Genomic DNA, 15,670 nt, shown 5'->3' with positions numbered 1-15,670 from the left:
TGCCTTAGATCTTAAAGCATATATTGTCCATTGTTTATAAATCATTTGCATTTATCTACAAATTTTAATATTTGAATTCAAAAGGTTTTTCTTCTGGAAAAGTTCTTTGGCATTTAAAATAATACACTTTCAGAGTAGTGACCTGCATCACACTGGAGTGACTGCTTTAATTTCTAAATTGTTAATTAGTGTAACCCAGGGATACTGATGGCCTTGATACACAATTTAGTCTTATCATTATAACGTGTGGTAATCAGGGCTTTGGGGGCATCATCTGACCCCATTTGTTTACCACAGTAGTTCCTGCCACAATATCATAGGCTGTTCGATTATACTGAAAAGACAGCAGTGTGATGCAAGCAGGGAAAAAAGCAGCAATCGAAAAATTCTTGATCAAAGCTCATGTAGTGGACATTGTAATGCTAACATTTGAGAAAGGAATCACTAAAACCTGACTTAGTGCAATAAGCACTAATGTATTACCATCTCACAACTCGAAGCCCCACCAGGAATTTCCCTGGGGTAGCTCCACCTGCTCCCCAGATGCAAATTGTCTCATAGAAACAAACTAATAATCTGTATATAAGAGCCACAACCATCATTTTCTGCAAGTCTTCCATTGATGTGTCTTTATGTTTTCCATTATATAATGCATAGCACTTAGAGATATCCCTCATCCCACTGAGGTGCATAATGCTTAAGACAATGGATGCTTTTTCAAAGAAGAGAATATAGAAATTCACCATGGTGGACCAAGGATGGAATAACATTCTCTGCCTGCCTGTTGCCCGGTCTCAGGCTTTAGGAAGTGGCTGCGGATCCTACCTTCATCACCAGACTGGCCCACAGGGACGCCTGCACATGAGAAGCCCGGGGTCCCAGGCCTGCGACTGGAGCCCAGGTGCTGATGCCAGCAGCTATCCCTGGATCAGGGCCGGAGGCCCAGGACTCAGGAAGTAGAAGGGGTTGCAATAGCCCAGCTGCGGGGACGGCAGCGCTGCCGGAAGGGAAGCTCTACCAGGACTATTGGGGGCTGCCCCAGGTAAGGTAGTCGCAGCAGGACTGCTATAGCCACTCGTGCACTTGCCTGGGGCATTCAAGGGCGCTCAGCCTCCCCGGTCTCTCCCGTGGGGCTGTGGCCTTGGGCACTTCGCAGCCCGCCTGCCCCTGCAGCCCAGCACCGGAGGAGGCCGCCTCTCCGCACTTCCCGAGTTCATGGGGGAGGCTCCGATTTGTCAGCGGCACAGCCCCGGAGGCCAGGGCTTGGACCGGCCAGGGACTTGGGGTTTAGCCTGAGGGTCGTCATGGGAGCATGGGACCGTGGCGGCAGGGGGGCCTCTTAGGGAAGGGAGATTCGTGACCCCCTCCACCCTCGTCGTGCCCAGGCGGGCGGCCTTGGGCTTCCTCGGGCCCCTCTGGTATCCTTCCCTCAGCAGCACTCCCAGGTGTACCTGTCCCTGCTCCTTCTTTATAGACCTTTTAAAAAAAATCTCTTCCAATTCTCTCCCTTTCATCCAACTCCATAGTTCCCTGTTCCGGGAACCATGGGCAAACTAGCTTTACTGTACTAAAAAGTGATAACAAACTGAGTACTTTTACTCCCTCACTTTATAAGAAATGCCTTAAAAATTTTTAAATTAGCGGAATGTCTGCTTTCACTTCGTCCCATTGTTACCCTGGTTCTTCAAAGCACTCAGTTTTCTAGCAGAGCTTCTTTAGACGTTCTCCGTTTTCACAGGCCCTAGCGTTCCTTCACCGGGGTCTTTGTCACCCCACATTGGGCACAAGGAATGTTGGGGCGATGAGACCCAACACCAGGTCGCTGGGTGGGGGGGGGGGGGGGCAACGAAGTACGACGGAGTCAAAGGAATGAGAAAAAGACAGTTTGAGAGAGAGAGAGAAACTGGGGCCAGAAACCATCCTGAGTGTGGAGGCTGTGAAGGCCCCAAGCTCTGCGAGGCCACTGCTATTTATTGGTGCTCAAACAAACAGGTGGTGAGGATGTGTGTGAGTTGAAAGAAAACAGTGTATCAAGTGAATGAGAAACATATGGCTGCTTGAGATAACTGGAGTGCCAGAAGCAAGGAGCCAGCAAGTCTAGCAGACATGCAAGCCCTGTCTCAGCTTCTCTCCCAATACTCAGCTTTTCTCCCAACAAAGAATTATTGGCAAAATTTAAACACTTCAAAGCAGTGACACTGTGGCTGCAATACTGAATTCTTTTGTTCAGTCCACTGCATCTCCTATTCTACAATAAAACCCTTTGAAGGCATACGCTGAAATCTTGTTAGTTCAAGATAACGTTTTCAAAAATGCTGGACTTAAGGTTCTTACTTGTAAGAGAGGAAAAAGCCAGAAAGACAGAGTAGAATTCAATGAAGAAAGAACAAACAGTTTCACCTGGGAAGAACGGTTGCAGGCAGCTGACCAATCTCCAGTCTTGCTCTCCTCCCCATCCTTGCTTCCTAAATCAGAGCAGCAAGATCTACACATAAAACTAATCAGTTGCTGCCAACTTCCACAAGGTGAGAGTGATCTAACTCCTCTAAGCTATGGGTTTGGACCTTGGGGTGGGCTCCCAGAAGTTTCCACTTGATAGTTGTGTGGGTTAAAGCTGGCATTCCATGGAGTTATAACTAAATTCTATATTTTATTTGACTAAATATTTTAAAATGCAACTACTGTTCTAACATTCATGATTGCAGAGTTCCAAGTTTTCATTGAGGAGAAATGGAATGGTAGGAGAGAGAAAGAGATTAGGCTAAAGCAGATTTTACTAACCTCAATCAGACCTGTTCCTCTTTGTTTTGCTCATGTCCCACATTAATTAAATAGAGGACCAGTGCTTATCACTGAAATGTTTGAAAATCACCTGTGTAATGATCTGTGTTCTATTGGGCAATATTAGAAATAAACAGTAATTTATATGTGATGTAATAAATGCTCAGTACTTTTAAATGCCCTCTACACTCTGTTATTTTCACAGTATTATCTTAAAGGAAATAAAACTTATAAAATTAAATATTCAAAATTCCTATATATTGACATAAAACAAATATTTTAGTAGGAATAGATGCACATGTTGGTAATCATTAAGCTTATATTAGTCTGGGAGTTTTTCTTTTTTCTTCAAAAATAAAAGTATAGATTTAAGTTGAAATATATGTAAATATTTAAAAGAAACAATAATACAAATTTTGTCATAAACCAATGGGCAAAAAATCATAAAATCTATATAATATGAAATTCCAGACAAATCTCTGCACATTTGGTGGTAAGGGTGTTCTTAGTGAATATTCCTACACCAAAAGAGATAGCATTATTTGATAATAAATGTCATTGATTTTGAACCATATAAATATACCTATTAAACATCAAAGTATCATTAACTCAATCCCTTGTTAGCTGGGTCCTACAAATGCCTGCAGATATGCTAATGCACTGTTTTGTCAGATAAAGTGTGACAAAGTGGAAGTCAGAATATTGAGAAAAAGTGGCCTTAATTGGTCATGGTTAAAATATCTTTGCTTTGGGAATTTTTAAAAAGACATATTACTTGTGAGTTTATTGTTAAATTCCTATCCAGAAAGTGCCAATGAGGGAAACTAAAATTTAGATTCCAGTAGCTTCATGCTATCTCTATCTCACTCTTTAATAATATCACAATTCCATAAGAATTCTTTGGAAAATATGGAAGTATATTAGAAAAAACACTGTGTGCCACCATGTAATAAAGTCTAACATTTCTATATAAATACCTATATAATTTTATCAATTGATGTGTTCCAAACATTATTGAGATTTACAGTTTAATCTACATCATAATTATGTGTGTATTTAATATGGATCGCTTCTTTTGATAGTAGAAGTTTTTTTTTTTTAGTTTTAGGATCAGATGTGGAAATAATGTTTACTTCTTATTATGAATAACACCTTTTGTCTACAAATGTTATAATTTGTTTGGATGACATTACATAAAAGCTTATAACAACCACTCTGTTTCTTCCTGGAAGAGATAACTGGACTAAATGGACCAAAAGAATCTAACAGTGCTTACTGAATTCATTCTGATGGAAATCACAAGGCGGCTTGAGCTGCAGCTCCCCCTTTTTTGGGTCTTCCTCATCATCTACGCATTCACAGTGGTGAGCAAAGACTGCATAATCATTTTGAACAATGTGGACTTGGGTCTACACAACACCTATGTATTTTTTAAATCAGGTACCTGAATTGTATTGATCTTGGTAATTCTACGGTCATTTATCCCAAGATACTAGTAAACTTTGTTGTGGCTCAAAATGCCATTCCATGTTATGCATGTACCATGCAGATGGCTTTCTTCATTACGTTCATTATCAGTGAACTTCTCATCTCATCACCATGGCCTATGACCACTATGTGGACATCCATAGCCTTCTGCTGAGTCAGAGCTTATCTACTGGCCATTACTCATAAGCATCATCTACTGGATAGTAGTCCAAAATACAACACCAAAAATATTTTGCTATTATACCCTCCTGTGAAACAAAGGGCAAGAATTCAGCCACAAATAAATATTCTATATAGAGTCTTGGCCCTCTGAAAACATCTAGAAACAAAATCAACTGACTATACTCAATTTACATCACAGTTAAAGGAACAACAGTCCTCCCAGATGAGAAAGAATTAGCACAACAACTCTAGGAATTCAAAAAGCCAGGGTGTCCCCTTACCTCAAAGTGAGCCCACTAGCTTTCCAGGAATGGTTCTTTACCAGTCAGAAATGACTGAAATGACATGCATAGAATTCAGAATCTGGGGAGCAAGAAAGATAATCAGGATTCAGAAGAAATTTAAACCCCAGTCTAAGGAATCCAAGAAATTCAGTAGAATGGTTTAAGAGCTTAAAGATGATACAGACATTTTAAGAAAGAACCAATTTGAAGTATTAACAGCAGAATAGATCAGGCTGAGGAAATAATCCTAGAGCTCAAAAACCAGTTCTTTAAATCAACTCAGTCTAAAAAGAAAAGAAAAATAATTTTAAAAATAAACAAAACCTCTGAGAAATATAGGATTATATAAAGAAACCAAATCTACAACTTATTAGCTTTCCTGAGAAAGAAGGAGAAGGAATAAGCAACTTGGAAAATACATAAGAGGACATAGTCCTTAAAAATTACCCTAAACTCGGTAGAGAAATTGATATGCAAATTCAAGAAATACAGACAGCACCAGATAGATACTGCACAAGAAAACTATCCCGAAGGCTCATAGTCATAAGATTCGCCAAGGTCAACGCAAAAGGAAATAAATCTTAAAGACAGCCAAAGAAAAGGGTCAGATCAAATATAAAGAGAACCTCATCTGCCTACCAACGGACCTCTCAGAAGAAATCTTAAAGACTGGAAGAAATTAGGGCCTATTTTCAGCAGTCTCAAAAAAAAAAAAGGAATTCCAACCAAGAATTTCATATTTCACCAAACTAACTTCAGAAGGATAAAATCCTTCTCAGACAAGAGAGTTTGTTTCAACTAGACCAGGCTTCCAAAAAGTCTTCAAGGAGGTCTTAAACATGGAATCAAAAGAATGACACTTAATGCACCTAAGCAAAAATGCACTTAAGCATACAGCCCACAGACACTATAAAACAACTACATAATCAAGTCTACATAACTACCAGCTAAAAGCACAAAGATAGGATTAAAATCTCACATATCAATACTAATCCTGAATGTAAATGGGCTAAATGCTCCACTTAAAAGACATAGAGTGGCAAGCTGAATAAAAAGAAAGACTCAACCATCTATTTTTAAGATACCTATCTCACATGTATTAACACCCACAGACTCAAAGTAAAGGAATGAAGAAAGATCTACCATGCAAATGAAAAACAAAGAGATGTCACTATTCTTGTATCAGATAAAACAGACTTCAAAACAATAGCAATTAAGGACAGAGACAGATATAAAAAAATGATAAAGTATACAATCCAATAAGAAGACTTAACTATCCTAAACAAATATGCAGTCAACTTTGGGGAACTGAGATTCATAGAACAAGTTGTACCTGACCTATGAAAATATTTAGCCATGGGATAATAGCTGGAAACTTCAACTCCTCACTGATGGCATTAGACAGATCTTCAAGATAGAAACCTAACAAAGAAACTCTGGACTTAAACTTGACACGTGACCAATTAAACCTAATAGACATCTACAGAACACTCTGCCCAACAACCACTGAATAGACGTTCTTCTCATTGACCATATGTTCAGTAATAAAGCAAGTCTCTACAATTTCAAAAAATCAAAATCATACTAAGCACACTTTCACACCACAATGCAATAGAAATAGAAATTAATATCAAGAAGATCCCTCAAAATTAAAAAAAAAAAATGAAGATTAAACAACTTTATTCTGAATAACTCTTAGGTTAGCATCAAAATTAAAATTAAAGCATAAATTAAAAAAAATACTTTTAAAGGAATGAAAGTAGGGAGACAACTTACCAAAATCTCTGGGATATAGCTAAAGCAATATTAAGAGGAAAGTTTATAGTGCTTAATACCTTCAATAAGAAGTTAGAAAGATCTCAAAAGTCTAACTTTGCACCTACAAGTACTAGGGAAAAACAAACAAAAAACAGAACAAACCAACCTCAAAGCTAGCAGGAGAAAAGTTAGAGAAGAACTGAACAAAGTTGAGACACAAATATTTACACAAAAGATCAATTAAACCAAGTGTTGATTCTTTGAAAAATTAAGATTGATAGACCATTAGCTAGATCAGAGATGAAAATTTGATATTACATTGTTCCCATAAAAATACAAAACATCCTCGAGAAAACTATGAACTCCTCCATGCATACAAATTAGAAAATCTAGATGAAATAGATAAATTCTTGGAAACACATAATATCCCAAGGTTGAATTAGGACTATATTAAAACCCTGACTAGACAAAGTTTTAGTTCTAAAACTGAATCAGTTAAAAAAAAAAAAAAGAAAGAAAAGAAAAGAAAAACCTGCCAACCAAAAAAAAAAAGTCCTGGATTAGATGAATTCACAGCCTAATCCTACCAGGTGTACAAAGATCTGGTACCAATTCAATTGAAAATAATCCAAAAAATTGAGGAGAGACTCCTCCTTAACTCATTCTATAAATGCAGCATCTTCCTGATGCCAAAATCTGGCAGAGACATAGCAAAAAAAAGAAAACTTCAGTCCCATATCCTTGATTAGTATAGATGCAAAAATCCTCAAAAAATATTAGCAAATTGAATCTAGCAGCATATCTAAAAGTTAAAACCTCATAATCAAGTAGGCATTACTCCTGGGATGCAAGGCTTTCTCAACACATGCAAATCAATATATATGATTCAGCACATAACCAGAATTAAAAATAAAAACATACAATCATCTGAATATATATAGAAAATGCCTTTTATAAAATCCAACATCCCTTCAGGATAAAAACCCTCAACAGACTAGGCATTGAAGGAACGTACCCGAAAATAATAAAAGCCATCTATGATAAAACCACAGCCAACATCATAGTGAAAAGGCAAAAGCTGAAACTATTTCCCTTGAGAACTGGAATAAAACAAAGATGCCCCCTCTAACCACACCAATTTAACATAGCACTAGAAGTTCTGGCAGAGGAATCAGGCAAGGACACCACCAACAACAAAAAAAAAAAGGCATAAAAGTAGAAATAGAAGAAGTCAAACTATCTCTTTTCACTGATTATATGATTCTGTATGTAGAAAACCCTAAAGCTTCCACCAAAAGGCTCCTAAATGTCCAAGCTAAGGGTCAAATCAAGAACACAATCCCATTTACAGTAGCCACAAAGAAAATGAAATACCAAGCAATCAGCTAGTGAATGAGGCAAAAGAGCACCCCAAAGAGAACTACAGAACACTCATGAAATAAATCAGAGACAACAGAAACAAATGGAAATACATTGCATGCTCATAGACTGGAAGAATCAATATTGTTAAAGTGACCATATTGTCAAAGTAATTTATGGATTCAGTGCTCTTCATATTGAAATACCAACATCATTCTTCATAGAATTAGAAAAAAAAATTCAAAAAATATATCTAAAATTCATACGGAGTCAAAAAAACCAAAATAGCCAAAGTAATCCTAAGCAAAAAGAACAAAGCCAGAGACATCACTCAACTGAACTTCAAACTATAATGTAAGGTTACAGTAATCTAAAAAAGCATGATACTGTCACACACACAGATCACTGGAATAAAAGAGAAAACTCAGAAATACAGCCATACAACTACAACCATGTGATCTTTGATGAGACTGAAAAAAAAAAAAAAAAAAAAAAAGGAAAGGACTCACTATTCAAAAAATAGTTCTGGGATAACTGGCTAACCATATGCAGAATACTGAAACTGTACTCACTACTTTTCATCATGCACAAAAATTAACTCAAGATGGATGTAAAATTTAATACTATAAAAATCCTGGAAGATTACCCAGGAAATACCCTTTTGACAGTAACCGACTCGATCAACTGGAAAAAAGAGTATCAGCAATTGAAGATCAAATGAATGAAATGAGCAAGAAGAGAAGTTTAGAGAAAAAAGAGTAAAAAGAAATGAACAAAGCCTCCAAGAAATATGGGATTATGTGAAAAGACCAAATCTACGTCTGATTGGTGTGCCTGAAAGTGACGGGGAGAATGGAACCAAGTTGGAAAACACTCTGCAGGATATTATCCAGGAGAACTTCCCCGACCTAGCAAGGCAGGTCAACATTCCAGTTCAGGAAATACAGAGAATGCCACAAAGATACTCCTCTAGAAGAGCAACTCCAAGACACATAATTGTCAGATTCACCAAAGTTGAAATGAAGGAAAAAATGTTAAGGGCAGCCAGAGAGAAAGGTCGGGTTACACACAAAGGGAAACCCATCAGACTAACAGCAGATCTCTCAGCAGAAACTCTCCAAGCCAGAAGAAATTGGGGGCCAATATTCAGCATTCTTAAAGAAAAGAATTTTCAACCCAGAATTTCATATCCAGCCAAACTAAGTTCCATAAGTGAAGGAGAAATAAAATCCTTTACAGACAAGCAAATACTTAGAGATTTTTGTCACCACCAGGCCTGCCCTACAAGAGATCCTGAAGGAAGCACTAAACATGGAAAGGAACAACTGGTACCAGCCATTGCAAAAACATGCCAAAATGTAAAGACCATCGAGGCTAGGAAGAAACTGCATCAACTAATGAGCAAAATAACCAGCTAATATCATAATGATAGGATCAAGTTCACACATAACAATATTAACCTTAAATGTAAACGGACTAAATGGTCCAATTAAATGACACAGACTGGCAAATTGGATAAAGAGTCAAGACCCATCAGTGTGCTGTATTCAGGAGACCCATCTCACATGCAGAGACACACGTAGGCTCAAAATAAAGGGATGTAAGAATATTTACCAAGGAAATGGAAAACAAAAAAAGGCAGGGGTTGCAATCCTTGTCTCTGATAAAACAGACTTTAAACCATCAAAGATCAAAAGAGACAAAGAAGTCCATTACATAATGGTAAAGGCATCAATTCAACAAGAAGAGCTAACTATTCTAAATATATATGCACCCAATACAGGAGCACCCAGATTCATAAAGCAAGTCCCTAGAGACTTACAAAGAGACTTAGACTCCCATACAATAATAAAGGGAGACTTTAACACCCCACTGTCAACATTAGACAGATCAACGAGACAGAAAGTTAAAAAGGATATCCAGGAATTGAACTCAACTCCGCACCAAGAGGCCCTAATAGACATCTACAGAACTCTCCACCCCAAATCAACAGAATATACATCCTTCTCAGCACCACATCACACTTATTCCAAAATTGACCACATAGTTGGAAGTAAAGCACTCCTCAGCAAATGTAAAAGAACAGAAATTATAACAAACTGTCTCTCAGACCACAGTGCAATCAAACTAGAACTCAGGACTAAGAAACTCAATCAAAACCACTCAACTACATGGAAACTGAACAACCTGCTCCTGAATGACTACTGGGTACATAATGAAATGAAGGCAGAAATAAAGATGCTCTTTGAAACCAATGAGAACAAAGATACAACATACCAGAATCTCTGGGACACATTTAAAGCAGTGTGTAGAGGGAAATTTATAGCACTAAATATCCACAAGAGAAAGCAGGAAAGATCTAAAATTGACACCCTAACATCACAATTAAAAGAACTAGAGAAGCAAAAGCAAACACATTCAAAAGCTAGCGGAAGGCAAGAAATAACTAAGATCAGAGCAGAACTAAAGGAGATAGAGACACAAAAAACCCTTCAGCCTTGGAAAATAATTTTTGGATAAGTCTGCAAAAGCAATTGCAACAAAAACAAAAATTTGACAAGTGAGACCTAATTGAACTAAATTGCTTATGCACAGTAAAATAAACTATCAATGGTGTAAACAGACAATCTTGAGAATTGCAGAAAATATTCATAAACTGTATCTGACAAAGGTTTAATATACAGAGTCTATAAGGAACTTAAACCAACCATCAATCAAAAAACAACCCCATTAAAAAATGGGCCAAGTTCATGAACAGGCACTTTTCAAAAGAAGACATACAAGTGACCAACACACAGATAAAAAATGATAATCATTACTAATCATCAGAAATGCCAATCAAAATCACAATAAGAGATCATCTGACACCAGTGATAATGTCCATTATTAAAGAATAAAAACAAACAAACAAAAAAAAAAAAACCGATGCTGGCAAGTCTACCAAGAAAAGAAAATGCTTATACACTGCTGATGGGAATGTAAATTATTTCAGCCACTGTGGAAAGCAGTTTGGAGATTTCCCAAAAACTTACAACAGAGCTACCATTTGACCCAGCAATTCCATTACCAGCTATACATTCAAAAGGAAAATAAATCATTCCACCAAAAAGACACATGCACACGTTATGTTCATCATCACACTATTCACAATAGCAAAGGCATGAAATCAACCTATGTTCCCATCAGTGGTGGATTGGATAAAGAAATAAGGTACATATACACCCTGGAGTACTATGCAGCCATAAAAAGAACAAAATCATGTTCTTTGCCACAACATGATGCAGCTAGAGGCCACATTAAAGCAGAAACAGAAAATGAAATACTGCATATTCTCACTTTTAAGTGGGAGCTTAAACATAAACATAGGAACGATAGACACTGTGGACTACGAGAAGAGGGCAAGTGTGTCTGTTGAAAAACTCCTTATCGAGTACTAGGCTTGCTTACATGAGTGAAGGATCCATACCCCAAACCCCAGCATCACGCAGTATACCCATGTATCAATCTTGCACGTATATCTCTGTATCTAAAATAAAAGTTGAAAGTTAAAAAAAAAAAAAGTAATTACAGATGTTGGAAAGCATACTTTCCACTTATTGCTATTTGTTTCTTACATGGAATATTTTTGTTATTATTTTTCATCCTTTCCTCCATTTCAAGTTCTCTTTAAGTTTGTGGCTGAACTCTAAATTATGCATGGCTATATCAAATGTCCACAAGGCTTTTCAAAGAATGACCTAAGAATTTTAAGCTGAATAATTCATAGGTGTCAGACTGAGAAGGAAGACATTCTAGTTCCAAAAAAGCTGGAATGTATCATCCTTGATCAACAACTGGGCACCCACTAGAGATTTCAGAGGCAAATGTTACTCCAAATGCTTCTGAGGGCTTGAAAATAAGTATCAAATACTGCTGACTGATCTTTGTTTAAAACACTTAATATTCTTTCAAAAAACAATACAAAAATATACAGCATTGATTAACACAAAATGCACAATATTCAGCATCCAATCACAAATACTAGGCATTTGAGAAAGCAGGAATATGTGGTCCTATCTTGGAGATAATTCAAGCAGATATTGAAATGGTATAATGATAGAATTAGCAAGCAAGGGCTTTAAGACAACTGTTACAAACATGTTCAGTAAACTAAATGATTTAACAAAAACATTAGCATTGTGAGGAAAAAAAAGTGAAGATTTAAGAAACAACAGATATGAGCCTTCTAGACATAAATATACAGTATTGGATATGAAAAATACACATTGAATGAGAACAATGGCAGATTAGGAACTGAACAAAAGATGACTTAAACAGTCAACAATGAAGACTACTGAAAACAAAGCCAGAGTAAAAATATACTGAACAAAAACCATGAAAATAGTCTTAGTGAGCTGCAGAACAATAGCAAGTTATTTAAGTCATGTTTAATTTTAAGTCTAAGTGTAAAGAAGAGATTAAATAGTGCAGAAAATACACAGTAAAAAATGTTGGCCAGAATTTTTTTCTAAATGTATTTAAAAAAACCAAAATCCTAGACATACAAAAAGCTAAAATAATTCCAAGCAGGGAAATATATGCCATCAATGGATGTATTATCAAATATTATATAACATTTTTTCTAGAAATTCATTACTTCATTTACTTATGACTTGTTGGGGATTCTATATGTAATATTGGTATGCAATGCTGAAAACGGCATTTGTGATTTCCAGTCTTTAGTGATATGGCATAATTTGTTTTCTCAGACAAAGGCATAAGTACGTATGACTTTTTCTTAATGGAACATTCAGAGAATAATCAACAGATATTCAAGGTACTTTCCCTTGGGTAATTATGTACAGTTTGTTTAATCTTGAGTCAGATTAATACTTCAACACAATGAGTCTTAAGGGAGTAGAAAAAATTTAAATCCATTCTGTAGCCACTTATAAGGTCTAAAACAGTAGAAAGCAAAGCAGATTCCCCATTGAGGTAAGCAGAAACATTGGTCTTAGAAAATTTCTAAGGGTACATCCCTAAAGCAGGTTGTCACCAAAAATCTTGAAGGGTCCTATTCTCTGCAAAACTATTGCCTCCCTTGCAATATACTGTTCTGTCATCCATAGGACAGATGTGCAGACAGACCTGTTATACAGTCCCCAGTACTCGGGGCTGGTCATTATTTATGCCACCTTAGCTTTCAAATTACTTCATGCTTCAGTCATCTATTTTAACAAAGATCTTTGTCTATCATTATTTACCTGTGTCTTTCCTGTCTCCTTCTCACTTCCTGCCAATGAAGGGTATCTCTAATGGAGAAGTGGTGTGTTAGAGTGTTTATGAGAACATATTCTGAAGGCAGAATGATTTTATTTGAATCCTGACACTATAACTTATAATGTGAAAAATCTTTGTTAAATTATCCAACTCTTTGTGCCTCAGTTTCTTTTTCTTTTAAATGGGGATGATATTACTGCCTACTTCCTAAAGTTATTGTGTAGATCATATGAGTTAATATCTGCAAGTCACTTGCAAAATTGCCTAGCACACAATGGATTTCCTTAAATTCTTGATATTCATTTGTATTTCTCGATATCCATTTGTATTTCTCTATCCACTGAGCCCTTTTTTATGATTCTCTCTTAAATGTTCATGAATTGTAAGAACAGCCAGTTTTTTTTTTTCTGCAGAAGAAGGATGTATAATTGGGGGCTTATACATCTCCCAATTGCTCACTAGAAGGAGCAGTTCAATAGGCAAAAAGTTCAGATGTGGCATATGCAGATTAAGATATTATTAACAAAATTCTCAAATTATGGCATAAAATTTTGTTTTTGGGAAACAAGTTGAATTTATAGACAGAAGTATGGACATGTATATAATGGTCAGAGATTTCCTACTGTCTGATGCATTACTCCATCAACAGTTTCGAAAATCTTGTCCTGCTTTTTTCAATGATCAGCAAAAATGTAAAATTTAATGTGTAGATTTTTGTTTTACAAATTACCTGAAAATTGTGGTAAGCAGAAACAAAAGTGGTAGCTATTTTTACATACTTAAAATGACTCTGGGTCCAAAAAAGTGGATCATAGTAGCTACATCAAAACAACAACTTCAAAATATCTTGACCCTTTTAATTCACACTTTACCAAAGTTTTAATGAATGTGACTGTAGCTTTGTGTGGTTTTGACCTGCTGGGAAGAGGAAACTCTATTTAGAATTTGAAATAAAGGAAATACCTCTATTGCTCATATGTCATATTGTTAATTTTCTTAGAAGATAATATTTCAAATATAATAAATATTGGTTTTCTAATTTGCACAGGTTACTGAGATGAACCACATGGTGAAACACAATCACACAGCAGTGACCAAGGTGACTGAATTTATTCTCATGGGGATTACAGACAACCCTGGGCTGCAGGCTCCACTGTTTGGACTCTTCCTCATCATATATTTGGTCACAGTGATAGGCAATCTGGGCATGGTTATCTTGACCTACTTGGACTCCAAGCTACATACCCCCATGTACTTTTTCCTTAGACATTTGTCAATTACTGATCTTGGTTACTCCACTGTCATTGCCCCAAAGATGTTAGTAAACTTCATAGTGCACAAAAATACAATTTCTTACAATTGGTGTGCCACTCAGCTAGCATTCTTTGAGATTTTCATCATCTCCGAGCTCTTTATTCTATCAGCAATGGCCTATGATCGCTACGTAGCCATCTGTAAACCTCTTCTGTACGTGATCATCATGGCAGAGAAAGTACTTTGGGTGCTGGTAATTGTTCCCTATCTCTATAGCACGTTTGTGTCACTATTTCTCACAATTAAGTTATTTAAACTGTCCTTCTGTGGCTCAAACATAATCAGCTATTTTTACTGTGACTGCATCCCTTTGATGTCCATACTCTGTTCTGACACAAATGAATTAGAATTAATCATTTTGATCTTCTCAGGCTGTAATTTGCTCTTCTCCCTCTCAATTGTTCTCATATCCTACATGTTTATTCTAGTAGCCATTCTCAGAATGAACTCAAGGGAAGGGAGGTACAAAGCCTTCTCCACCTGTAGCTCTCATCTGACAGTGGTGATCGTGTTCTATGGGACATTGTTATTTATTTACTTGCAACCCAAGTCCAGTCATACTTTGGCTATTGATAAAATGGCCTCGGTGTTTTACACCCTGGCGATTCCTATGCTGAATCCATTGATCTACAGCCTAAGGAACAAAGAAGTAAAAGATGCTCTAAAGAGAACTTTAACCAATCGATTCAAAATTCCCACTTAATATCTTAATACTCAATTGCATAGTTGGGTACAATAATCTTTGTTTAGTACTTTGTCAAACCAATTATAACATAAAAAAGTAGAAATATTCTATCTGCTTAGGTTTTCCTGTTTTTCTGGACAAAACATGTACTCTTAGAGCAACCCGTACTCTTTGCCACCTCATGGGATAAAGAAATACTACAATCAGGTAATATATATCCTAAGCAATTTTTGAGATCATATTGGAACTGCTACTATTTATAAATAAGGCAAATTATGTCAAACTTAGAGTTGCAGAGTTAAAGTGAAAAGCTTATATAGTTCAAATAGAGTAAAAATAACCAGAAAATTAGTAATAGATATTTCATAGCAGGCACTAGGTATTAAATATAAGTAAGATTGAACCATAAAGAACGTGTGCGCTAGATAGGAAGCAAGAAAGTAAGTAAATATGTGATTATAACACAACATGAAAAGCTGTTTAGCCTGACCAACATGGTGAAACCCCATCTCTACTGAAAATACAAAAATTAGCCGTGCACGGTGGCATATGCCTGTAGTCCCAGTTACACGGGAGACTG

General features: G+C 36.5%; 1 protein-coding gene and 1 pseudogene across 1 annotated transcript; one reads left to right on the top strand and one right to left on the bottom strand.

The window, feature by feature from the left end:
• Positions 1–253: 253 nt before the first annotated feature.
• Positions 254–4,410, bottom strand: LOC112605848 (annotated as a pseudogene).
• Positions 4,411–14,059: 9,649 nt separating this feature from the next.
• Positions 14,060–15,135, top strand: LOC112607202 (olfactory receptor 8K1). Its single transcript, XM_025358322.1, has one exon. It carries the CDS (start codon positions 14,149–14,151, stop codon positions 15,106–15,108), a length of 960 nt encoding a protein of 319 aa, XP_025214107.1. The 5' UTR covers positions 14,060–14,148; the 3' UTR covers positions 15,109–15,135.
• The last annotated feature ends 535 nt before the right edge of the window (positions 15,136–15,670 follow it).

The sequence above is a fragment of the Theropithecus gelada genome, chromosome 14 (assembly GCF_003255815.1).
Source record: "Theropithecus gelada isolate Dixy chromosome 14, Tgel_1.0, whole genome shotgun sequence".
Lineage (NCBI taxonomy): Eukaryota > Metazoa > Chordata > Mammalia > Primates > Cercopithecidae > Theropithecus > Theropithecus gelada.
The sequence above is the reverse complement of the archived record's forward strand: the minus strand, read 5'-3'. Positions and strand labels throughout refer to the sequence as shown.

Excerpts from the sequence above, each read along its gene's own strand:
- LOC112607202 (XM_025358322.1), top strand. The coding sequence starts at position 14,149 with ATGAACCACATGGTGAAACACAATCACACAGCAGTGACCAAGGTGACT.